This window comes from Psittacula echo, assembly GCF_963264785.1.
Source record: "Psittacula echo genome assembly, chromosome: Z".
Lineage (NCBI taxonomy): Eukaryota > Metazoa > Chordata > Aves > Psittaciformes > Psittacidae > Psittacula > Psittacula echo.
In genome coordinates, this window is record NC_137742.1 from 103,994,330 (window position 1) to 104,019,983 (window position 25,654).

The 25,654-nt window shown below is 44.6% G+C and overlaps 1 protein-coding gene across 5 annotated transcripts in view; it reads left to right on the plus strand.

Annotated features, from left to right (window-relative positions):
• The window catches only part of ZC3H18 (zinc finger CCCH-type containing 18), a 49,026-nt gene that overhangs the window by 7,382 nt on the left and 15,990 nt on the right, over positions 1-25,654 (plus strand). The window contains exons 3-11 of one of the 5 annotated variants that reach the window (XM_080637424.1): positions 1,623-2,224; positions 5,200-5,269; positions 7,858-8,006; positions 8,349-8,441; positions 9,005-9,162; positions 10,697-10,729; positions 12,314-12,440; positions 13,558-13,850; positions 24,698-24,898. In XM_080637424.1, coding sequence (XP_080493550.1) covers positions 1,637-2,224; positions 5,200-5,269; positions 7,858-8,006; positions 8,349-8,441; positions 9,005-9,162; positions 10,697-10,729; positions 12,314-12,440; positions 13,558-13,850; positions 24,698-24,898 — 1,712 coding nt within the window. In that variant the 5' untranslated portion in view covers positions 1,623-1,636. Of the gene's footprint in view, positions 1-1,622; positions 2,225-5,184; positions 5,270-7,857; positions 8,007-8,348; positions 8,442-9,004; positions 9,163-10,696; positions 10,730-12,313; positions 12,441-13,557; positions 13,851-24,697; positions 24,899-25,654 lie in introns of all 5 variants that reach the window. The other 4 variants (XM_080637422.1, XM_080637423.1, XM_080637425.1 and 1 more) reach the window with 4 other exon arrangements.

A 25,654-nucleotide genomic window follows, 5' to 3' on the forward strand; every position in this document is an offset into this window, starting at 1 on the left:
TAGTAAGTAACCTTTACTGTGCAGAACTAGTTGGAGGAGCATGACAGGTAGAAGTGATGGTGTGGGTCAGGAAAAGGTTAAGTAGCACAGAGCTGCCTGGTATTAATAACTCTATTTCATGAAGTATTGCTTGGTGTGTCTAAAGGAGCTACCAGGGTCTTGTAGCCTTTCTGCGTCAAGAGTTGACAATAACGGTTAAAAATCTGGTAATTTAGGCCATGGTTTTTGTTGCACCGTCAGTAACTGTGCTTGCAAGGAGCTTGTAGCTAGGAGCAGCTGAAGTAAAACATGAAACATATTAAGATGAAGAAGTCCTATTGATTAGTAACGCTGTGGCTTTTTGTTTAGCCCTAAATATGCTTCTGTAAGCCATGGTTTGTCTTTAGCTTTCATTTCTGTCTGATGGCTGCCTGAGCTTGTTCCTGTGCAGACCTTTGGGTTTGGAGGAGGAGGTGCCATAAGCTGAAAAAGTGAATTTACTCCCCTGGAAAAGTGCCACCTTGAGAGGAGCCAGTGCCTCTGTTGAACCATTCCACTGGTACAAGCAGAGAGCTGCAGGTGACTGCTTTTATCTCTCTAAGCACTGAGTGCCTCAGTACTTGCAAACCTGCTAGGAGACCTCTCTCTGCTTGGGCTCTTCTGAGATAGCCAAGCACTGTGGTTATTGCTGAGGGGAGTGAGGAAGGAGGTGCCATCATTTATAAGGCTGAGTACATGCTGCAGCAAGAGACCACAGATGGAGGGTAAGAGTTCTTAATCACCAAGAGCATTTGTCTAGATGTAAACCAGTAATCTTCCTAGTAACAAACAGCTCAACCAGTTCCTTGGGTCAGGCAGTTACAGTGTTCATAGGATTTTTTTTGTTTTCTGGAGTAAACCAAGCAGATATATGGCTTGGGGGCTTTTCTGGCTTTGCATCTTGTCTCTTCCTGTTGCATTTATTGTGCTTATTCTAAGCAGACATCTAACTTTCAACTCACTTGTATTGAGCACATGTTCATACTGAGCTTCTAGCAGAAGTGCATGGTGCAGAGAATTATGAAGTTGATCATCCTTAAAGGAATTTTGAATCTTTAGTCTGCAAAGCAGCTGGAGATTAGGTGGCAATACATGCACCGTCTGAATTAAACCTGATTGAAAATCCAGGTGTTTCCATGATTGAACACTGCCTTTGCTTTCATGTCTGTTCTGTATGCAGTGTAAAAGGTCCTGTAAAAATACAGGCTATTTTTTCAGCATCGCTGTAAGTTGTGCTCCTGTATGTTTTAAGTCTGTGCAGTCTGCAGGGCCATGTGCTTACAGTTAAAAAATACACCTTGGAGTTTCAAACTGACTTGGTGAATGCTAGAGCTTGTAGGTAAAATTCCAGCCTCAAGCTTCATTCTTGTATGCGAAGGGTGGCAGACTCTTGTCTAGTCTGGAACAATATCAGAATCAGTTTCTTATGCAGCTTAAACTCTGTATTTCCTTCTTGAAAATACTGTGATAAACCATGTTAATCAATTCAGGCAACATTCTTCTTTAGGAGGTGAAATACAAGAGTACAAACTCTGCAAGATGAACCTTCCTTGATCTGTCCCATCTTGCTCCCCATAACTAGTGTTGTTTTCTACCCTCTGCAGACTGTTGGGTACTGATGGACGTTTCCAACAGCCCTGAGCAAAACCCCTGCTCTCCTGATGAAGAGTACCAGCAGCTTTCTGATGAGGAAGTCCTGAAGGAATGTTGTTCAGACCGGGAACTTGATGGAGAGGGTGGGCAAGGCAGCATTATGGGAGAGGAGGAGGATGCAGCCAGGGGACTGGGCCATGGCGAAGAGGAGAACCGCTCAGATGAAGAGGACCGCTTAAGTGAACCTAAGTCTCACCAGTCTGACAACAATGAGCAGAGTGGGGAGCTGAAGAGCCCTCCACCTCACAAAGGTGAGGAAGAAGACAGGACAAATGATCTTGGTGATGAAGCATCGTCTGTCACCCGTGAACTAGATGAGCATGAGTTGGACTATGATGAGGAAGTTCCTGAGGAACCAAGTGCTGCTGCTGCAGAGGAGGATGGTGAGAAAGCTGCTGGTGAGGATGATGAGGAAGAAGAGAAAGGAGATGATGCTCATGAAGATGAGAAAAAATCCAGTAGCAAAAGTGATGATGAAAAGGATGGCCAGGATCCCCTCAAGGAGAAGAAGAAAGAAGAAGATGATGGAGAAATTGATGATGGAGAAATTGATGTAAGTAGGAGCTGGTCCAAGTGGGCAGAGCCCTACAGGGAAAGACCTGTCCTCGTGTTTCTGAACTGTTTGGCTCTTAGACTGCCATGCCTCCCTTCTTTGACATGAATTAGCTGTGTTAGCTGTGTCCCCAGTGTGCAAGTAACACACTTTCTCTCTGGAGGTAAGACCATACCGCGTACCAAATCCTAAACTTGGTGGGTGGAATGTCTGGTGCCATGTACTGTAGAAAAGCTTTGTGCCAAATACTGTCAGAGCCATCACAAATAAGCTTTGTTCCCGTTGAGCGTGGAAGGGCTCCAGTGCTTTAAGAAACTATTTTGCCTCAGCTTTTGGAGGACTTCTGAATGATGCTGACAGCAGACTATAGCTATGGATTAGGTGTTCATAAGCTGTCTCCTTGCTTGAGGTTGAGAGACTGGTGCTGGGGAGTGGAAGCCTGTGGCCCTGAGATGGTTGTTGGGCTTTAGCAGCATCTGGATGCATGGAAGAGGAGCAGAAGGTGCTGGGCTCTCTGGAAAGTGCCTAACCAGGTGGCCCCTGCATGTGGTTTAGAGGATATTTTTAGGGATATGCAGTACCAGTAGCTGCTGTTTCACAGCTGAGGACAAACAGCTATTTAATAAAATCAAAACCTGGGTTTAATTGCCTTGGTGACTGGGGCAAATAGCACTCTTTATTCATGTTTGTCTTTACATGTTTAATACAGCTTAATACCAGTTTCCTTCTTGCAGGCAGAAGAAAACAGGACAGAGTGATTCTAGCAGGAGAGTAGAAACCCTCCTGTGGGTTCCTGGTCTAGTGGACACCTTGCTTGAATCTGAGTAGTGGGAGTGCAAAGCACTTCAAAGAGAAGTCTGTGGCCCAGAGTAGGCTCTGTTCTCAGCTCTCTGTACCAGAAGGTGTCCTGCACAGCTAAGCAAGGTTGTGAGAGCATCCTGGTGACCAGACAAGAAGCAATGCACTGTGGATGGGGTCACTGGTGGGGAGGATTCATACTGGGGAGGTGGTGTTGCCTTCCAGTCTCCATAGCTGTGTAGCTGCCCCGGCCACATGCTCAGGAAGCTCTCAGACTATCACAGAAGAGACCTGTCCTCCCTTTTCACTGAAGAGTCGTATATTGTGTGGTTTTTTGCTTTGACAAGTTCTGTTGCTTAAAAAAGGTGATGTAATTTTTCTTCATCATGGCCATTCTGGCAGATGATTTTGTTTAAAAACATATTTTCCAAAAGTTTTGTGCATTTCTGGTTCATTTAGGAGGAATTCTACTGTCTTGTGAAAGAGTCCAGGCAGGGGGAGAAAAAATTCCTGGAGCTGTGACTCCATGCCTGCTTCTTGATTAAAATATGAATGCTTTCCTTTAAAGTCTAAGGCTTTCTTAAGAGCGCTCTCGTTACAAAGCACAAGATGAATCTGTACTCTGGTTTTCATGTATTATCTCATAACAGGGCTCCCAGCTGCCTGATTCCAAGGAGACATCACAGAAATAAATACTTACCCTTTTGTTCAAGTACAGCATTTGCAAAGACTTCACACAGCTCCTTTGAAAGAAGCGGAGTCGAGCTGGTTATGCCATTCACACGTCACTGAATGCCATCCCTAGCTTTGGGGGGAGCTGTGAAACCTCTGCGTTTTATTCTGCTTTCAGACTTCTGTCTTGGAGGGAGGAGAATATCAATGCAAATTTTAATTTTAATATATGTGTAGTATTTTAAATCCCTCCTTGTTCAGGAGAGCTCTCCTTGTATAGCCCTCAGAGGAATGCAGCAGCAGAAGCTGTTAACCCATCTCTCTAGAGATCCTCTGTTTATTTACAGCCAAGTGATGTTTTTTTTCTTCCTTTCCAGCTGCTAAATTGATCAAAGTACATAACTTTCCTAATCTTTTCCATGTAGACAACTGCTGTCTCTGCCACAGGGTTGCTGCGATTGCCACGCAAGGGGAAGGCCTCCACCGGATGCTCCCTCTTCAGATGTGTTTCAGATGCTGAAAACTTGTGTGGTGGTGAATAGAGGCAGAGTGAGGGAAAGCCAGGGTGCCTTTTAGATTAAATAGCTCATTTCCTTGCCAAATATCTCTGACAATTCTGGTCATGTATTTGCCTTCTGCATCGCCTCCCTTTGTCTTTTCAGCTGCAGCCTTGTGAAGCCGGGGAAAGGGTTTTTTTCCCCTCTTGAGAGCAAAGGCAAAGGCAGGTACTTTCAAAGTTTCAACAGCTTTCTTCTGGAGATGTTTTGTGGCTGTTATTTCACACTCTCATCCGCTGTGGTTCTTAATCTTCAAAACAACCTGCATCTCCCAGACTTTCTTCCTGGGCCTGCTGTGCCTGGGGATGATGTAGAGTTTTATATGAGCTGATTCAGAGCTCCTGCCTGGAGCTGAGGAGTAGAAAGGAAGGTGTCAAGTTGTTGCCAGAGAGGACTGGAAGAAATATGTATGACTTTATTCCTAAGAAGCTTATGTGTGAAGTTGTCACTCAGCACTGCGGGAAAGCATGTGGGAGTTACTTATTGTAATAGCAGTTGTCCTTCAGACTTGGACAGATGTTGCTGGGTTATTGCATTAATGCAGGAATACTGCTGCGCATTTTAAAACAATAGATAGAAGGAATTGTTTTGAGCTTAAATAAGGGTGACATGAGTGCTGAGCAGGGGACAGTCCAGTATATAGCAGGTAAAATGATGCAGCTTGAAACCTTGGTCTGTGGTGTGGCATCAGGATGTGCTTAACACCTGAAGTGTCTGGCATCACCTTTGAAACACTGAAGTTGATGCATCGTGCTGTTTGTAGAAGCACGTTGTGAAGATGCTGTGGGGTATTTGTTGGAACTTTATAGTGTTTTTCTCTTCTATTTTGCTCCAGGGTGTGTTTTCAGTGACTGATATTTGACCATATTGTGAAATGTCAAGTCGCTGCAGAAAATGCACCACGTGAAATGTCAGCTTGTCTGTCTGTTCCAGGATGACGATTTGGAGGAAGGAGAAGTTAAAGACCCCAACGACAGAAAAGTGAGGCCACGTCCCACATGCCGATTCTTCATGAAAGGTAATGACATACTGTAATGGTGGAAGAAAACAAAAGGTGCTGTAATTTTTCTTGTTTGATTTAAACTATTAAGCTGCAGTCTGCATGATAAACTCTGCCTCAGGTGTCCTCAGTATCACCTTTCTATTCCTTGGCAACCAGATGCTGAATTTACGTACAGCCAATATGCAAAAATGAATTTCCCCTAAGTGTGGTGAGCCTGATGGAAGCAAATAAGGGAAAACTTAGAATCCCAGACTGGTTTGTGCTGGAAGGTACCTTAAAGCTCATCCAGTTCCAAACCCATGCCAGAGGCAGGGACCCCTTCCACTAGAGCAGCTTGCTCCAAGCCCCTGTGTCCAACCTGGCCTTGAACACTGCCAGGGATGGGGCAGCCACAGCTTCTCTGGGCACCCTGTGCCAGCGCCTCAGCACCCTCACAGGGAAGAGCTTCTGCCTAAGAGCTCATCTCAGTCTCTCCCCTCTGGCAGGTTAAAGCCATTCCCCTTGGCCTGTCCCTACAGGCCCTTGTCAAGGTTTCCTGTAGCCTCTGGGAGCTGCTCTGAGGTCTCCCCTTAAGGAGCCTTCTCTTCTCCAGAAGAGCCCAGCTCTCTAAGGGTGCCTCATCTTCATGGCTTCCTCTGGACTTGCTCTGAGAGCTCCATGTCCTTCTTATGTTGGAGGGCCCAGACTTGCAAGTGTTCTTAAAACAGCATGGGATATAACTGACTTTTTTATTGTAATTTTTTTTGTAATTTTTAATAGGACATTTCCCAAAGTTTGGGCAACTCTACAACAGCTATCTTAGGCTATCCTGCAATTTTGCTTTAGTTTAGAGAGTTAGGTTTTATGAAAGTTTACTTATTTAAACTGATTACAGGTTAATAATATAATCTTACACTTCCTGCAGCTGCATCTCACTTCATGTTTGCTCATTTATTTGGTTTTATTTACAATCGCTCTAAAAACAGTTTATGAAAATCTGGATCAAAAGAAGGGTGGGGAGCAGGGTGGAGTCTTTTACTCCCTATGTCAGTGGTGTAATGTAGAGCAGGGACCTGCTCAGGGGGTTTCCGGAGACGTGACCATCACATATCACATACTCTGCTTCCTGGATGTCTTCTGGTATCAGATTTTCTCTGTGTGCTGAGACACGAAGGTGGTGGTGGTGATGGTGGTGGAACAGGGAAATCCCTCAGCCAGGAGAGCTGTTTGTTCCTGAATCCTTAACGTGACACACGCCTCTGTGCAGCATGGAAATATTTGCCTGAGTCAAAGTTCAGACTGCAGAATCTCCTGCTGTAGTTGTTGTGTGATTTGGTGTCAGTTCAGGTAACGTTGACACTCGCTCCTGCTTGCCCAATAAAGGCTTTACTGCCACCAGGAAGATGAGGTGCTGCTCTTCAAGACATTCAGATTTTAACCCTTGCTGTGTTGGAAGAGCACTCACGTGGCTGCATCTATCCAGTGGTGTGAATGACCAGCTTGCAAAGCCTTCCAGCAAAGTAACTTGCTGTATAGCCACCTTGACATGAGCAGGGCTCGTTACTTGTCAGAGTGGTCATTCCTCTTGATGCCTCAGTAGGAATGTAAGTGTTGGTGTAGGTGTCTGACAGCCCCTACACAGAGTGCTTAGACACTGAGAAGGTATGAGCCATTGACCAAAGGGATTTGTGCTCTTGTTATGTTTGACAGTACAAAAGCATACAGTGTTACCTCTGACACCAGCACGTGGTTAGTATGGGACTGATGAGGAGCATTTCCAGGTACCCAAGTGCAGCGTGAATTTCTGCCAGCCAACACTGGGGATTCTTCCTTGGGCTGAAACAGTGCTAACGGCTCCTTTACCCCTCAAGACAATGTGCTAATGACTGAGCTAGCACAGAACTAGCAATGACTTTGTGATGCAGTTGTCTGCTGGGAGATCTGCAAAATGCCTCTTACCTGATGTTGAGTGGATTGCTGGAAGAGAATTAAAAAAGGGTTTTGTTTCTGAGGCAAGGTGGGAGTTAGCTTTGTAGCCTGGTATAGACCCCCAAGTGTTACCATTTCTTTGAGAGTGGTACCTGAAGCTAATGAGCAGCCTCAGGTTTGTCTGCTGCACTCAATAGTGATGTCTCCTTTCCTGCTTAGTGCTGGCAAGCCTGTGGCTTTGGCTGGAAGCAAAAGCTTTGATATACTTCATGCCTCACCAGGGAGCTGTTCATTTTGAATGCACTGCAGTACTTTCTTTTCTGTCAGGTTGTATGCATTCATTGTTTTTTGTAAAAGGTAAAACTCCTAACTTGGAGTGTTTGTTATTAATAAGACTTGAAGAGCTCATAGGCTTCTTAATATCATTTGCCTAATGGTCTGTTTGCATCCATCCCTCCCTTGTCACCATAATAAGGTTCTTGTACTGGATCTGTGACTGGATCTGTTTGTCCTCTCTGGGAAGGTGTTGGGTGGTGAATGTCTTTCCATGGATATGAAAACAGGTAAATCCCAACAGAATTGGAGAGAAGAAAAGTCACATGTCTCAAACAGCGTTATTCCTTGATGGGTTTTAAATGCTTGTGAGTCTAAACAAATGTTTGCTGTGGGGATCTAACAGAACTATGTTTCCACAGGGCACTGTACCTGGGGCATGAACTGTCGATTTATTCACCCTGGTGTGAACGACAAAGGGAACTACTCCTTGATCTCCAAGCCTGAGCCCTTCTCCCCAAATGGAGCTCCTCCCATTGGCCCTCACCCACTGATGCCAGCCAATCCTTGGGTATGGACATCTGTTTTATGGATTTATGGCTTCTGCACATAGCTTTTGTCTCCTGTTCTGGAAGTGAAGATGATTTGGGTTGGTTTTTGTTTTGTGAGCTAGTAACTTAGGAACATTAGTCACTATCCAATTCATCAGTTGGATGTATGATATTTTAAAAGGTTGTCTTGTAGTTGCTAGTAGAGCAGAATAATTTTCCATGTGTGTCCCAGTTTATGGCCTGCTGATACATCTCTGGAGTGTCTGGAGGTACTCTGGGGTAACTGGGTAATAAAGCACAAATTTGCTACTTAAAACTAATGTCAAGTGTGTGTCTTATTCCTCTTCTTGCCTTTCCAACAGGGAGGACCAGTTGTTGATGAAATCTTACCTCCGCCCCCTCCAGACCCTCCAACAGAAAGTGCCTGGGAGAGAGGACTTCGGCACGCTAAAGAGGTAAATGCCATCCTCAGGAAGCATGCTGATGTCTCCTAAATCCAGTGGCATGTTTCACAGGGAGCTTTTTTTTGGAGCATGTAGCTTCTTGTTCTTTCTAAGAAACTTTCCTTTTGCTTTTAAACCTGTTAACTGTGTCTTGTTGTGTATCATAGTTGTACAGTCAAGAGGCGCTGACACCTAGGTTTGTTTTTTTTCATATGCTAGGGGGAGTTTGTGGCCCTGAAGTCAAAACCTCTACAAAGCAAACCTTTCTAAGCTGGGCTAATTTCCTTTACTTCAGTACCTGTTTCTGTAGCATGTATCCGTGTGTCTGATCATTGCAGAAAATGGGGTTAGCATGTGTGAAGCTTTCCGCCTGTCTGCTGCTGTTCTGAGCTGATGGAATAGTGAATTACACTTTGTACATGAAGGAAGGTCCAGTGTCTTGCACATTGAGAGCTGGGCAGAAAAAGGGTGTTTTAGCAGAAGGGCAGGTTTCTCCCAAGTGAAGGATTTTTAAGACTGCAGTTTCTCTGGGTCTCAGAAATGTTCTCTTTACAATGCTTTTTATATTATGGCAGGTATTAAAAAAGGCAACTATGAGAAAAGAGCAGGAGCCTGACTTTGAGGAGAAGAGGTTCACTGTGACTATTGGAGAAGACGAGCGTGAATTTGACAAAGAAAACGAGTTCTTCCGTGACTGGAATTACCGCATCACCAGAGATGTCAGAGATCCAGCGTAAGTCTTGGTTTTGCTACATGGAATAGATTGGGGGAAAGGTAGTGCAAGATGGCAGTCTCCAGTTAACTGGAGGAATGCTAACCTCAAAGTGGAAACAACTTCCATCAAGCAGCATGTCACCAGTTAAATGTGAGCTGCCTCCACTCACTCCAGTTCACACTACCTTCCTTTACAGTCATCTTTAAACCTTTCTGCCTTCAGTGTTGTTGGCACACTGGTCCCTCAGGGGCATTGTCTAGTTGTGCATTGCCTGTGTCACGCCAGTGCATTCTTCCAATTGGTTTTCCTCTTGTTTTTCTTACTCCAACCCATGAAAGTTTTGAAGCTGAGGCTGCAGAGTTGGAGTAAGGTCCAAGAGCTTTAGGGCAGCAGTTGTACTGTCTCGACCATCTGGGTGTTCATTTGCAAGGGCATTGGCACAGCAACTGGTCTTCAACATTTTGACCAGTCCCAAATAAACTGTTGAGTAAGATAGTGGTCAGAGAGTAAACCGTTTAGCTTTCTGGGCCAAAACAAACACCCTAAACTCAAGTGCTTAGGTGATTGGTTTTCTTAAGGAGGTGAAATGTGAAGTGATGGAGACCTCAGACACACTCCTGTTATGTCTGAGAGCAGGCAGGAGAAGACGCAAGGGTGAGTTAGTCAGCTCTGGGAAACTTGGTTAGTGGTTCTCAAGCCAAGAAATCAAATGGAAAAAGATTTCTTGAGAGGCTTGTATTCTGCAGGATTACAGGTGAATCTCTTTCTCTTGCTCATACATCCTCTGTTCTTCCTACACATACAGACTGTGGAAATACTCCCACTCACAAAGTGTTGCAAGGCTTGATTCTGCCTATTATAGAGTGAATGAGTTGAAAAAAAAAACCCTCTGAAAAGGAATAAGGAGTGGGTTAAGCTTTTGTCCCTTGATTTGCTGTGGAGTGCAGTTCTTTTCCCCATTTTAAATTCTGAAGCCTGAAATAAAACAGTTGCCTCATATTAATTTTTTCCTGGGTAGAAATATGTCTGTTGTATTTAACAGAACAAGGTCTTCTGTTCCTCTGACAAGGCTCTCAGTTGCACCTGGGACATATCATTAGTGCTCTGTGGGTTGACTGTACAGTACCTTTATTTTATGACTGTGTATGGAAACTATTATCAGTGTTCTGGTTGTTCTTGCCACTGTCTCACTGATGTAGGAATTGTTGTGTTAGGTACAGAACTTTCTGGTTTTCATACAGTCAAGGAAAATAAATGTTTTGCATGTTGCCAATGTTAAATAAGTTAACAAATGGAATTCCTGTAAATTCAAGCATCTTTATTGTGGCATTGAAGTATCTTCGTTGTGTGTAAAGGCTGAAGTTATGATGCTGATGCTGCTTTAACTCCAAAAATGGTGATTTTTCTCACACATATGCACCTTATTGCACAGATAGACACCTTGCAGCAAACTAACCACTGACATGTTAATAAATGCTTTGAGGACTGTCTTGTGACCTATGGAGATGTCTAAATAGTTCATAAATCCTTTTTCTTTTTTGAAAAACTATAGGGAGGTGGACATCAAAGAAAACATTAACTATGGGTAAGCAGGTCTTTGATTCCAGTACTGTTGCAACTGTAAGAAAATATTCCCTTTCCTTTTTCCATTGTACTTCTTAAAACTTCCTAGGCCACAGACTGCTGTCTCATCTGATGTGGTGGGCAGTTTAACTGAGTGGATGTATTTGACTTTTTGGGTGATACCAGTTATTCGCCTGAGCATTTTAGCACCGAATTACCTAAATGCACAGCAGTTAATTAAACAAGTTAAATGATTGTTTAAATAAATAAGAAGTCCACAAATGTTACAGGCAGGGAATAGGGAGATTTGGACTTGAGTCTATGCTAAAAGTAGAGGTTTGGTTTTGGTGTAGCTTGAGATTTTTTGTGTCTCTTTGGACACCTGATGTCACTGAATCTAGACTGTTGTCTGGTTGGCATCAGGAGTTTCTTGCTGGATTAAATATCAGTATTCAGGATTAGCTGGTATCTTTTTCTTGGCTTGTTTCAGACATGAGTGGAAATCTTAAACCATTTAAAAGCACTGGAACAAAAATGCAAGTAGCAGCTTGACTTGCAGGGCAGCACTTACATCATAGCCAGTTTTAGATTATTTAGCAGCTTTTAAAATGCAAAAGTGGGCCCTTTATTCCTCTTACGTACAAGTCAGAGTCTCATTATGGATAATCTGGAATTTGGGAGCATTTGTTTTGTATGTTAGTCTGCCACTGACTCCTCTGTGGCCCTGGAAGTTTCTTGTTTCCTGTACCCACCTCCCTGTCTTTACAATGGATGTGATATTTCCACTGCAGGTGGCTGGCAGGGATTGGATATTGTTGACTATGTGAATTAAAACCCTTTAATAATGTTAATAGAATTCATCAAATGGAGGAAACATTGCAGATTTAAGGAGGGTGGGGTTTAAATCCTTTTTTGACCGAAGTTACTACAGTTTTACAGTTGGGCAGCATGTGTCATGTGCTTGCCCTTTCATTTGTGTGCTTGGAGGGCCAGGGCCCATTTTCTCCTGGAGAATATAACCTGCAGATGCAGTTATCTTCATTGCATGGAGTAATTCCAGCTATCAGGGCAGAGCATTGCTGCCCTGCCCCAAAGCTTAACTTCCCCAGTGGAATGCTCAGCCACAGTTCATGTCCTGTGCTGGTGGCAGCGGGATGCATCCATCATCTTTGGTGGCAGGGTGGGTAGGAGATCACCATCCCTTCCACTTCAGATGTGAGAATGCTTGAGATTAGTTCTGTGTGCATGAACAGAAAACACAGCTCGAAATCAATGAGGCAAAACATGTTCTGTTACATTTGCATACATTTGAAGTAGCTATAAAAAGCATTTTTACCACATTGATTTGAAAGGCTGAATTTGTTTTTTAGCATTTTTCTTTTGTGTTTATCAAGAAAGGTTTATGCTTTTCTTTGATAAGCTTCACTTTAAAAAGCCTGTCTGTTTGGGGTATGTAGAAAATAAACCACTGTGTATGGTCATACTCCATTGAACATGTCTTTTCTTGTCAGTGCACAGTGACTAAACCTGAGCTAGAATACATAGCGTTTCTGTGTGGCGACAAGGTGATGTTTCCCTTTCTAACCTTCCCTGTTTTTCATTGTAGGCTTGATCCCTATACAGATCCCTATTATGACTATGAAATAGAACGGTTCTGGCGTGGTGGGCAGTATGAGAATTTCAGGGTTCAGTATACAGACCCAGATCCATACCGTAACTACAGAGTAAGTAAGGTAATACCCCTTTCTGTGCTTCTCCTTTCAGCTTTCTTCTAGGTACTTCTGGTGCTTGTCATGTTTCCAGTGCAGGGTTGAAACAGGCCTCGTGATGGACGTTCAAGATGCTTAATCTTACAGATAGTTAAATCTTGACTTAATTGCTGCACAGAACACACTCTTAAGTGCCAGGGGTGGGAGGAGGTTCTGTTTCAGTGTGATGAAGGCAAAAGCATGTCTGAGTTGGGAAGATGATTCCTCTTGCTGGCTGCATCTCTGCGTGCCAGCCTCATACAGCCACATCTGCAGCCATTCTTGGACACGTCAGGAGAGTGAGTTTCCAGGAAATAACCTTACTGTGGTTTGCTTGTTAGTTATTGGGACAGAAAGAACTGGATCTGGATAGGCGTGTTTAGTATGCAGACAGAGGTTCCAATGTGACTGTCCACTGCTGGTGGAGTTCTGTGTTAGTTGATCAAGTCAGGTGAGGAAAGCCCCCAGCCAGTTGCTGAAATCCCTTATCAGTTGGTGGTGTACTACTGTAAGTTATCGAGTTCTATGAAAATAAGGCTATGAACCCTTTTCCTCTGCTTCCTTTTGCACTTACACAATGTGTTTTGCCTCTAGAGTAGTGGCAAAAAAACAGTAAGTCCTGCTCAGTGGGGAGCTTTTCAGTGGTATTTGTCACATTGTGTAGAAAGTGGCTTTCTTTTCGCTGGAAGACCTTGCTGTTCTGCAGAAGCAGTGCATAAACAGGAGCCTGTCCTCGCTATTGCTGCACATGCTGCACCATCAATTATTTTCATGGTGCGTGTCTGTACAGTTAATCAGCTAAACACGATTAGCAGTGAGAGTAAATACTTGTAAACATCAATACATTTATTTAATAAGCGTAATAAGCCAAATTAATCTTTGACTACTGCCTTTGAAAATTACAGCTGTGATGAGTATGATGTATGCTTTGTTCCTTTCTGCTTTCTGCCTGCTCAGCAAACAGTGATGGCTCCACATTCATCTATCTCAACACTTTACTCTGACATGAGAGGGTGTCTGTAACTCCTTGTGGTCCAGGACCTTGGTATCCACTTTGTTAGGGGATGTTACCACACAGTGATTTCTCTTTTCTTTTTTGAAGGAAAGAGAGCGAGAACGCGAACGGGAGAGAGAGAACAGGCAACGAGAAAGGGAACGCGAGAGGGAGCGGGAGCGGGAACGGGAGCGGCGCCAGAGGGAGCGAGAACGGGAAAGGGAACGAGAGCGCGACAAGGAGCGCCAGCGGCGGAAAGAGGAGTGGGAACGCGAGCGCGAACGAGTGAAGAGAGATGAGAAAGACAGGCAGCACAGGGACCGGGACAGAGACCGGGACCGGGACAGGGAGCGGGAAAAGGAGAAAGAAAAAGCCAAGCCCCGGTCCCCGCTGCTACCAAGGTAAGTGGTGGCTGGAATTCAGACTTGTCTTTTTATCTGCATTGTTTTATCTGTGGATCGTGAACCAGGGTAGTGGTGATCAGAGTGCAGGAGATCGCTGTTGTCCACAACTCCAGTAAAGCGGTGGTTGCGAGAGGAAGGCAGTGCTTTAAATGAGCCTTGTTGGCCACTAAGTGGAGCTAAAACATCAGTAAGAACCGAGCGTGCATGACCTGTCTGAAAGGACAGCATCTGTCTTCTGGCCTGTAGGTATGGAGATGTTCAGCTTGTCCCTGTTCCCTCGGGGCTAGAGCATGTCTTGGGAGGCTGGCTGGGTCCCCAGTGCTGGGAGAGTCCTGCAGATGGTGGCAGCTTTGACAAATGTTCTTTGATAAGAGGCAGGGCTGGTTTGGGAGTTTGTGGATAGCAAGTGTATCAGGAGATCTTTTAAGTTAAATTCAACAAAGAGGCTAGAAAATGTAAAAGGATTGTATGCCTTGAAATGAGTCTGTGCTAAGTGCTGTGGTGGCATGTGATGTGGAGCTAGGTTTCTGCCTTGGACTGCTCATTGTTTCTGAAAATCCTGGTTCTGACCTGTGTATAAGAGAAAAGTGAACCAGGTAGACTAAAAGTGTAGGAATTTCAAAAGTGATTCCTATTCTGTTTCTCTTATGATTATTTAAGTGCAGTGAATTAGGCGTTTTTGTAAAGCATTGCATAAATATCACTGCAGAATATAGAACTTATGAGAAGTTCTGATGTCATATGTGTTGTGAACACACAAGCATGTGTATGTGTGTGTTGGAGCAAATTGGGGTGTGGGGAAGCTGTTTGCCAAGTCATATTTGACCTTCTCCTTCTGCCTGATGTCTATGGTGTTTCTTGAACACTAGAGAAAGGTGTGAAACATCATTAGCATGGTGTGTTTTAACAAACAGCGGTGCTAAGGTGGCCCTAAATGAGTTGCTGCATGCAGTTGTGTGGTTTCAGGTGGGAGCAGGGTTTTGTCTTGAATCTGACCCTGAATTTTTATTTGCATTACCAAAAGGAAACGTGATTTTTGATGATGAAGTCACACACTCAGAACAGTTTGAAGGTGTCTTGTGAGCACTTTGGTGCCATAGCAGAGTGGTTACAGGAGTATATTCAATTAAATGCTTCATTTAATTATAATCTTCACTTACAACCATAATTTGTGCACCTTAATTACCACATTTGCTGTCGGTTCTGCTCTTGTTCAGTTAGTGCTGGAAGAGATCTTGCTGTCCAGAACTGTGTGATGATGAAAGTGACATCCGCTGATGGACAGCTCAGGTTGTTAGTCATTAACAGTCACTGTGACTGGGATCACTGCAAGGTTCAGTCTGTTGGTTGCTTCTTCCTTTGACACTCATGGGGCAGGGATCTGTGGGAGAGCTTTTGCTGTTAGTGCTGCCCAAGGTTTGCTGGGCAGGAGTGGTGGCCGTGTTCCTCAATCTTAAATCCATCTTGCCCCATGTAACCATGTGTGTGAAATGAGGTGTGGGATTTGTGGTGTTTGTGGTATATGCTTTGTGAATACAGGTTCCCTCTTTCCCTCCCATGCCCGCTCTCTAACATTAGCACTGTTTAAAGGAGCTTTGAAAGCTGGTGACAAGAAGCATTTGTCATTTTTATGTTGAATAAGGAGCTACTATTGAGCAGAAAGCTTTAAAATCTCCCTAGAAAATCTTAGGCAAGCACCTACACACAGTATCTCCTCCTAGGGAAGAATGGAATTAATGGCAGTACTTATCCCATTAAACTGAAAGCCCTGCATGGTAAAGGGAGCTCTCCAAGTACGCTTAATTGTTCTTCAGTTCTTGCTGTGGAAACCCATATCAATGTGAACACTCTTACTGAAGCATTTACAGGTGTATGGGTGTTTGCAGAGAAAACAAAGCTGCAGAAGTAAGTTTTGAAAAAGCTTTTCAACCAAGTGAAAGCATAAGTCGACTTCTTTTCCCTTGGAGAAGACATCTCTCATCCAGCAGCTTGTGTTTCTCTACGTAGCATTCCCCAGAAGCCTCCATCACACTTACAGTGTGACTTGGCTCTGGGCAGTGCCATTCTGTCCTACATAACCTTTTTGACAGGCTCTAAACTTCCTTGTGGCAGTCAGAGCTGTCTCGCCTTTCCTCTGAATACCTTCACACTGTGCTGCAGAGGGTCAGGTTTGGGACTTTGGGATTAAACAGCTCCCGAGTTTGTTTGATGTGTAAAGCGATTGTGATTGCTTCATGCTTCCTGGACAGCAGGATGCCTGATAGTGGTGTTGCACTCACCTATGGGTGTATTTATAGACTCCGGGCTTTCCCTAATTGCTAGATCCTAGCTTTTGGCAAGTCCGGCCTTTCCAGGCATCATAGGGCAATGGATGGGGGCTGGCTGTGCCCAGCTGCAGGCAGCTGCCCGTTAACATTCCTGCACCAAAGGCAGCACTAAGCCCATGAGGCCCGGCACTTCACTTAGTAATGAGGTGGAGAGATTGGAAAACTGCTCCACAGAGGTTGTGCAACGGGCCATGAGCTTTGCCAAAAGCAGAGCTGAGGATGTCTGTAATTACAGGTAGATGCCGGTCTGTCCATCAGCTTGAAGCTCGCTCAAGTAGAGGTGGAAACAAACTGACTGTGGATTTGCAAGGATGAAAGAAAATGAAAAGCAAATAGCCAGGAGTATGGAAACAAATTCTGCTTCCATTATATTGAAAGTGGGAAAGCTTAATCTGATCTCTAAACAACAGCAGAGCAGTTATGGGTAATAACACAGAGGACTTCCTGGCATCACTGGTTGCTACAGATGAGGAGGATTAGAATTTAACAACAAACAGTGATTATAAACCCTAGTGGACTTGGTGGCAAACGCTTCTCCTTGAACCTTTTAAAAGAGGCTGCAGTGTTTGGGCTTCAAGTAGGATTGTCACGTGTGGATTGGACTCTTCTTTGAAGGAGTGTGCAGTTGCTGCTTTATGCTTTGGGTTGGTTTTTTTTCCCCAAGCTGAAGATGAGCACTCCAAGAAGTTTATGATCTGAGATTGCAATGCTAGTAAAATTGTTCCTCCCCCTCCTCCTCCTCCTTCCTCAGGCATCGAACACTTAAAACAAGCCAGGACACTTTATGATTGACTGGAGGGATAACTTGGCTGTCTGGCCTTGTGTTCCCCATCTCCAGAACGAGTTCTGATGCCCCAGGCTGTGACTGATTTTGCTGAGTGCAAAATTTCTGCTTTATATCTCTGTCTTGCCAGTGTAGCTCCCTGCTGTGCAAAGCATTTTGGGGATAAAGAAATGCCATGAAATGTTAGTTGAAGAAACTTAGAGCAGTGTAGGATGTTCTAAACCAGGCTTCCGGGCTTCAGCTACAAGCAAAGGCCCTATCCACAGTAGTATTACTTTGCTTTAATCCTTCTATTGTTGCATAGGTCTTTATCCTGCCATCACTCAAGTGAGTCTGATTGTTTCAGGATCACATTAAGCAACAGTCAGTGTCATGGGACCTGGTAGCGGTTGTATTTCCAAAGCACCAGGGAACGTTAAGCAGTTGGACCACTGGTGGAAGCAGTAGGCTCAGTATCATTGCCACATTCGCTTTGGTGGCACTAGGTGGTCCTCAGCCATGTAAGGAAGAGGAGGGAAGCACTCCTGTGCTGCAGGTATGTGAGATGGGTGTTGGTTTCTTTCCCACCTGGGTTTCCTTCGCAGGAGATGCCGTGGGCCCTGGTGAGAAGCAGCATGGCAAAACGAGCCTTTGGGCAAGATCTTTGTCCTCTCCAGGCCTTGAAGCTTGTCCTGAAAGCTGACCTAAAAGCTATTTCCATGAAGACAAGTTTGGTCAGAGCCCATAATAATTCTGTGCCGGTGCCAAGAAGGGTGAGGACAAGATGGCTGTTGCCTTCAGAGATGTTCCAGAGGCTGACAGGAGGTGACAGCAGCTCTGAAGCTGCCAGGAAGGAGAAGTGTCTTGGTGAACCATGCCATGACTATCACACACACAACAGTTGTTTTTTTTTCTGGAAGGAAAAAGACTGTTGATGGAGTGCACTTATGCAGCCATTAACACAAAAATAACACCTGCAGGCAGGAACACAGTGACATTTAAAGCAATGTCAGAAAGTAGCAAGTCATTAAATCCTTTGTAAAACCCTTCAAGCAAGGAGCACTGTGCTACTTTGCAGCTTCTGTTAAGATGTCAATAGCCCTCAGTTGTAAGATGCTATATAAAGCTGCAGACCCTGGGACAAAAGGTTATGCTATCACACTTGTGTTGTTTTTCCAAGCTAGCTCAAGTTGACTTGCAATAGGTTGTTGTTAATCTCTGGGCTGAGCAAGTTAGTAAGCAGGATAACCTGGAGTCTAAAATCAATGAATGCAAGTTACCCAGGGCTTGCAAGTTGGAAAGTGCTGGAATGAGGTTGATTAGATAAAGGAGTGGCAAAAGTAAGGGAATGCAAATGGAGTGATTCATGACTCTGTATGTGTGTGATCATAAACCAACTGAACTCGTTTTTTGGATGAATCTGTAATTCTGAGTGTTCCTGAGTCTTCATCATCTTCTCCAACAGATTCTGATGGTCTCCCCATGCTGCTGTCTGGATCTGCTCCCTGTTTTTTGTATGGGGTCTCAATGAAAGCAGCTGTTACTCAAATAGTAATATATACTAATATATATAATATACTATATATATATATAATAATATATATATATTATAATAATATATATAATAGTAATAATACTCAAAATAGAGCTAGGTGTTTTGGTGGGCTTAGTAATAGCATCCTGTCCTGTTGCATAAAGGTGGTGTGATAAGCTGCTGGATTTTGTCTTCTTTCATGTTTCCCTGTGGAAATACTGGCTGTTTCTTAAAAGAAATCCTTTGTTTGTCCCTGTTCTGACACAGGAGGGAGAGCAGGCAGGATAGACAACTCTGTGCTCTTCCTGGTTTCGAGTCAGGCATTAGGAAGACCCTGGAGTGCTCTGAATAGGTCTTACATCCATGGGAAGCTACCAAGGGGAAAAAGCAGCCTCTGTCAGGAGGCATAGATTTGCTCTCAAGGTGTTTGTGCCTTCTCTGGGCGGTTTCTTAGAGTGAAGAGAGTTAAGAGAAGCAAATGGCCCCAGGCTGTTTGGTTTCCCAGGCTGAAACAAGGGGTTTTGGCTCCAGCTGGAGCAGAGCTCCAGACCTCCATTGCGCACAATAGATCTGCTATGCTGCCTTCAGCACTGCACCATGCAGCACCGCTCATAAGAGGATTTCCCTTCGCCCCACATGCAGAACATGCCCTGTGCTGACACTGTCGTTCTTTGGACTCGTAGTTCAGTGCCCTGTATGGTAACACTGCAGTGATAAACACCGTAACTTGTTTACACCCCTGTTTTTGGTGGTGCACCTTCCAGCCAGAGCAATGGAACCTGTTTAGACGGCTTCACTTTCATTTCTGCTCACATTTCATTTGGGAAATTCATGATAATTAAAACTCTCCATGAAGCAAATCAGCAAAACTTCTCAAAGTTCTCCACAAAGCATTTCTGTTGGCTGGAGTTTTCGTTAGTCTTCATGGTACTTGAGGTTCTGCCTCCACTTCCACAGTAGAAGGGTTTCGTAACCCTAAATCAAGATGAAGGGCATCAAGTGACTCAGATGTGGATCTCAAGGAATGTGTTTTTCTTTGGCATTTCAGAGAAGGAATTACTGGAAAGATCTCCCACACTGGATTTTATTAAGATCTTGCAAAGACTGGAGCAGAATCACTGCATGTGGGTACCTCTCATTTAGAGGAGGCTCTCAAGGCGTCAAATGCTCAGCCCTTAGGGTAGATCGCATCTGGGATATGTTTATCTACCTGCTGTGATGATTTCATACTGCAGGTTCAGATTGTATCTCCACTATTTAATTTCAAAGCCTCTCCCCATCTGGCTTTGAAGAAATCTTTCTCTTTTTTTTAAGCAACTGATAACTCTTTAGATTGAAACATCTTGAGAAAAGCATATTCTCTGCTAATACTTCACCGACATCAATTAGCACCAGCTCCAAGGTTCAGCATTTCCCATCATAGCTCCACACAGGTGGTTTTTGGGAGCTTTTGTCCATCTCAGTGTAAGTGCTTTTATTGTGCCAAGATACGAAAAATCTTCCAGTGCACATGGACACTGCTGGGGTTGATCTTGCAGTGATTGCAGGTCCCTTTGCAGCTGCCTTGGCACATGGATCCAGTCGTTCCTGGAGTCCGCTTCCTCTGGAAAATTCCACTGACAGCGCAGGGAAGCTGCCGGTGCTGACGCAACGCTTTCCTGCAAGAAACCAAACGGCTTTTAAGTCATCGCTGGACTTTCCTTTCTCAGAAGACCAAGCTGTAACTGACAGCCAAAACAGTAGCCCCGGAGCCAGCCTGACGTCACCCTCCACCGTGGGTGATAAGGTTTGCGTTACCTGTGGGAGCTGTGTCCCATGGGGAGGGGGAAGGAAGGAGCCACTTTCCCCAGGAAGCTTATTTTCCCCCTCTAAGATCAGAAATGCTTTGGCGTCATTTGCATAAGTACACGAGGAGGAAAACTTGAGCCGTGCGGCTCCGCTTTTCCCCCTTTGCCTCCAAGTCCTTGTTGAATTCAGTGACGTGCTTCAACCAGGGTTTATTTGGGAGCCTGAGCGCGTGCGGTTGGGAGCTGGCTGACCTACGCTGTGGTTTGCCTTGCCAGCTGGAGCTGCCTTTGTTCCTCCTCTCGTTGCCAAAGCCACGTTCAGCTTCAGTTCTCCGCTTGATTGCTGTAATTAAATTCCAGCCAAATATGCATTAACGTGTTCGTTCTGGAAAATAAAGCATTTAGTTATTTTTAAGGTTAAAATGGGCTTCGGAAATAGCTACGCTCTGCGGACCTTGCTCGTGCCCTGGTGACGCAGGATGCGGCTCCTCGGGGCTCTGCAAGTAAATTAAGGTGCTTTTGATCAGTCTGTCTTGTCAGTCTCTTACTCCCTCTCTAATTTATTTGATTTTTAAAGCCTCATAGCATGGGTTTACCTAATTAGGATGCTAATTCTTAAATATTTGAGATGCTTCCTAAAAATTTGGTGGAAAAAGAGACCAGGATTCACACACGTGCTTTGGTAGCCTTTGCCAGCCACACTTTATGCATTGGGTTTGCCTCCAGCACCAGCCTGGGTAATTCTGCTGGGCTGAGGGTGATAAGCTCATTTGAAGCACCGTGAGCTGATCTGCCAGCTCACCACCATGAAGCAGGCAAGCTTTTTCTCTCCTTTCCCTCCTCTGTTCATCATGAGTCAGTTCCTGCCTTGTTCAAACCCTGCTGGTTGGATTTGCAGCAAACTGCTTTTGTTTTGTTCTCTCTGTTGAATTAAGGAGTTGAGTTGGCACCTGGAGAGCTCCAGAAAGAGCCAGATCCAGCACAAGACAGGAAGGAGAAAAATCACAGTTGTAAGAATGAAAGTGAGGAGGAAGACTCCTGCTTCTCAGGATCAAACACATCGCTCAACCCACCCAGCATGCAGCATGAGGAGCAGCTATCACATTCAGCGTAGCTCTGGCCAGCCTTCCTGCCTGATCTGGGCTGGGAGCCACAGACTGGTAACTGCTGCCTCTTTCCAATGAGCTTTCCTCTACAGGCCTTAAGGCTTCCTCCACTTTCATCCCAGCAACTGCCCGGTGACAGTGTGTGGCAGTAAATGTGATCGAAACACTGTCTGTATTGTGGGCTGCCACCCTCTAACAGTCTCTCTGGTAAAACTCAGAGGCTGTAACTGAGATGTTAGTCTAAGGTGGATGGTGAGGATCTTGGCAGCTGCTCCAGCTCACTGTCAGTTCTGACTCCTGAATTCCACTGGGGGAGATGAGCCAAATGGCATCAGATAGCAGTCATTGTGTTAAGTTGAACAAGTTTATTTGGTGATGCTACACATTGGGCATGCAGGTAGCTCTTGAGGAAAGACTTTGAAAATGTCCTGACACGAGCATCATCTTTCTTTCTTGGCTGTCGTATGGTAACATATTTACTGCTGAGTCAAAAAGCCAAAGCATAACCAGAAATGAGGCTTTCTGTTGTGGTTTTCCGGGGGTAAAAACCTTTCCTCCAGAAAGTGACTTCATCAAGAGAGAATTGCATCAAACCAGGTAATAGGTGCAAGTAATGAGATTTGCTTTCCTAGTCATCTTTGCTCTGAGCTCGCGCCCGAGTTGTATTGTTCAGCCTAAGTTGTTCCCACGTGGGGTTGGAGCTGAGGTACAGCTACTGTTGGATGTGAATTGGGCAAGTTGGGGTTTTTTTTGAGAGAGACACAGAATAAATTCTGTGCAGTTTTTTGTCTGGAAACTATTGTAGGAGAGAGGAGCCAAGGGTGTTTGTTGGCTTTCACATGTGTCACCTTGGACACTGCAATGAAAAGCTGCTCAGCAGGCTTTATCCAGGTATTGAGATGGAAACTGCCTCCTGTGCTAACAGAATGTTCCCCGTGCATGTCCCAAAGCATGCAGACTGTGGTCCCTTGGGAAGCGACACTGGAGTGGGAAATAGTCTAGCGTTATTCATCCTTGCTTGGTGTTCTCTTCCTCCATTCTGCTGTTCTTGATGCTGGAGAAGCTGTGGCTGCCCCATCCCTGGCAGTGTTCAAGGCCAGGTTGATGGGGCTTGGAGCAACCTGCTCTAGTGGAAGGTGTCCCTGCCCGTGGCAGAGGGTCTGAGCTAGATAAGCTTTAAGGTCCCTTCCAACTCAAACCAGTCTGTGATTCTGTGTTGACTGTTCCCAACCTTCTCCTTATCTCCTGATTTTCACTTAGTTATTTTGATGATACTCTAGAGGTCAAGATGGCTTCAAAATGAGTTTGTATTACATCTCCTGGAAGGAGATCTTCACCCTGGCTACAAATACTTAGTGTTATCAGAGTATAAATAATAAGTCCAGTTTATCTCAACCCCATATTCAGGGTCATCGTCTTCCTCTGTGATGATATGCTCAGATACAGTTGTGGCTATAATATTTAAACCTAGACCAGCCTACTGCAGATGACTGTGTGCTGTGCTAAATAGCATACATCAGAGCAGCGGTGGAAAGGGTGATCATGCTGAGTGAAGATGCTAGTGAATAATGCTGACCCATAACCCTGCTTGGTACTCTCTCACTAGACAGTCAGCAATTTTGCGTTGCTAATACGTAAGCGTCCTCTTCTGAAGCTGGAATGAGACTTGTGGGAGAGATGAATGTGAAAGAAGAGTTTGTCCTCCCGTAAAACTCTGTATATACTCAGATAGATGTGGGACAAATTGCTGGACTTAATCAGCAACATAGGGAAGGAGCAGAATGCTGCACTGGACTTTAAAGTCAGCATATACAAGTTCTGGAAGAGGTGAGAGGCCACAGGAGTTCTGACTGTGTTTTAATACAGCCAAGAGAGGAGCAGATGAAACTTCTTAGTGACTAGTGAAGCCTTCAAAGGGCTGCTGATGAAGAGCTTTAATTATCCTGTTGCCTGTTGAAAAAGTGTTGTGGCAAGAAACTCAGTCCATAGGATTATTAGAAAACTTGGAGGTTGCTTTTTTATCTGAAAAGGTAGAGGAAGTTGTGTGGGGAGTGGTTGCTTCAGTCCTGTGACTAATGGGGTGGTACTGGCTGAACCCAGCGATGGAAGGTGCCTTTCCTCCCCCAAATCCTCAGAGATCTCATTATTTTTGAGGAAAGGAATAAAGGTGTCATTACTGGTAATTTGATGAGCACAGTAGCCTTCAGAAACCTTTCAGCAAGCACAAGCTTTTCTTAAAACCCAAGAGAGAAGGTTGTAAGCAGGTAATTTTAACAGTCATGTGCAGGTTAGAGTGAGGGCAAGGAAAAATCCCAGGTTTTATCACCCATAGATAAGAGAGGTAATAAAGTCTAGGCCAGAAGAAACGTAACTCATCCCGGAATACTTAAGGAAGTATCTGGTGCAGATGCTGAAAAGTTAGCCCCGAACTATTCCCAAATGGTTGTAGGGAAGAAGGAAAACCTGGGGAAACAAAGCAAAAGGGGAAATACAAGTAGAGCCCTTGAAAGGGAGGGGAGAAGATGGAGGGTATCTAGTATCATAGTTATCAACAACAGAGCACATGTTCAGTGGTGTTTTCAAGCACTTGGAGAATAATAGGGTGATAAAACAGCCATTATGAACTTCTTTATGCTTAGTTGATGAGGTAACCATCCCCTTTGTAAGGGTAAAAACAGATCGACCTGTCTTGGCTGTGGACTTGTGACACAGGCCCACATGATGTTGTGATGAGAGAACTGTAGGAGCGTGACTGAGGCTGAATCTCTTTTCTTAGTGCCCGCTAGTTGTTTCCAGCAGTTTGCTGTATCCAGGCAGTGTTTCAGATGCATACTCGATGTCTGTTCTTAGTCTAGCTCTGCGTATTATTTTCAGCAGCTGCCTACCAGGTTTGGGTTGCTCCAGCTGTAGCACCTTGACGTAAGTGTAGGAAGAACCAGATTTCCTATTCCGTTCCCTCTTGCATCTGTTTCTGCCTGCTCCTTGGAGGCCGAAAGCCAAAGCTGAAATCAGCTGGCAGGTTGCAGCTAGGTCAGTGCAACAAAGTAGTTGATAAAACTCACAGGTAGTGCTGTTTTGATGGGCTTGCAGTCATTGATTGACAAAATGATAGCTACTCTAACACCTCATCACTCCAGAGTGATTCTGAATATCTCACAGTGGAGGTTAAGAGATAGTATTGTTATAAATGATGGATTTCTCAGATATTTTCCTGGCCCTGTGTTTCTGTTAGCCTTTATGGACGGACACACACACACACACACACACACACACACACACACATATATATATAAAAATTAATCCCATCTACTTCTGTCTACTTTCCAGCCGTCAACCAGAGCCACCAAAGAAGGAGAAGGAGGCAACCACAATTACCACCACTCAGTCCAAGAGAGCAGATGAATGGAAGGACCCCTGGCGCCGATCAAAGTCTCCCAAAAAGAAGCTTGGTGTGTCTGTGTCCCCCAGCCGTGCACGCAGGCGCCGAAAAACCTCTGCTTCTTCAGGGTCTGCTTCTGGCTCCTCAAGGTGAGTGAAGGCAAAGAGCATCTTGCATCCAAGCTGTGTTAATGTGTAAGGGAATGCAGTGCGGTGCTTTCTTGTCAGCAGAAGGTGTTGAGATGTTTGGGAAAGCAGTTCAAGACTCTTGTGCTCACTAACAGCTATGAAGACCAGCATATATAGGTCGTGAGATGGAAATCAAGGGGAGTATTTAACTGTGGGTGCTGTGTTGTGATCTGTTGAAACTAAGAAAAGTCCTTGGAAAAGTCACTCTTCAGGTAAACTAAACCTGGTTGCAGTCCACAAGATGAGTAACTCATGTAGGTGACAACTGACCTTAGTAGGAGCAGAAAAAGCTGGAAGCTTTATAAACATTGGAGCCTGTTTGCTCCAGCAGTGCTTGAGATGAGGGGAGCCTAGGAAAGGCAGACTGATGCTACTAGGGGGAAACTGGGGTTGTGGAGGCTCAACACAGCTTTAGAGGGATGAAGTGGAGCTTGGAAACCAATGGGTGTGAGCTTAAGGGAAATCCACCTTTCAGAAAGAAGCATCCTGAATTTAGAGGAGTTGAGGCATAAGCTGGGTCCATTTTCTTTAAATGCTTGAACTTGAAGCTTCTGAAAAGAGGGGGGAAATGTATCACAGAGGAATGAGGAACATGCTGAGTTGAAGATATGGATCTAAAAACCAAAGCCCTCCTAAAGCAGATAGCTTTTCTTGCTGGGATCACTGCACCTGAGATTTTTCTGTTATCTCCTGTGTGACCTAACCTATCAGGGGATC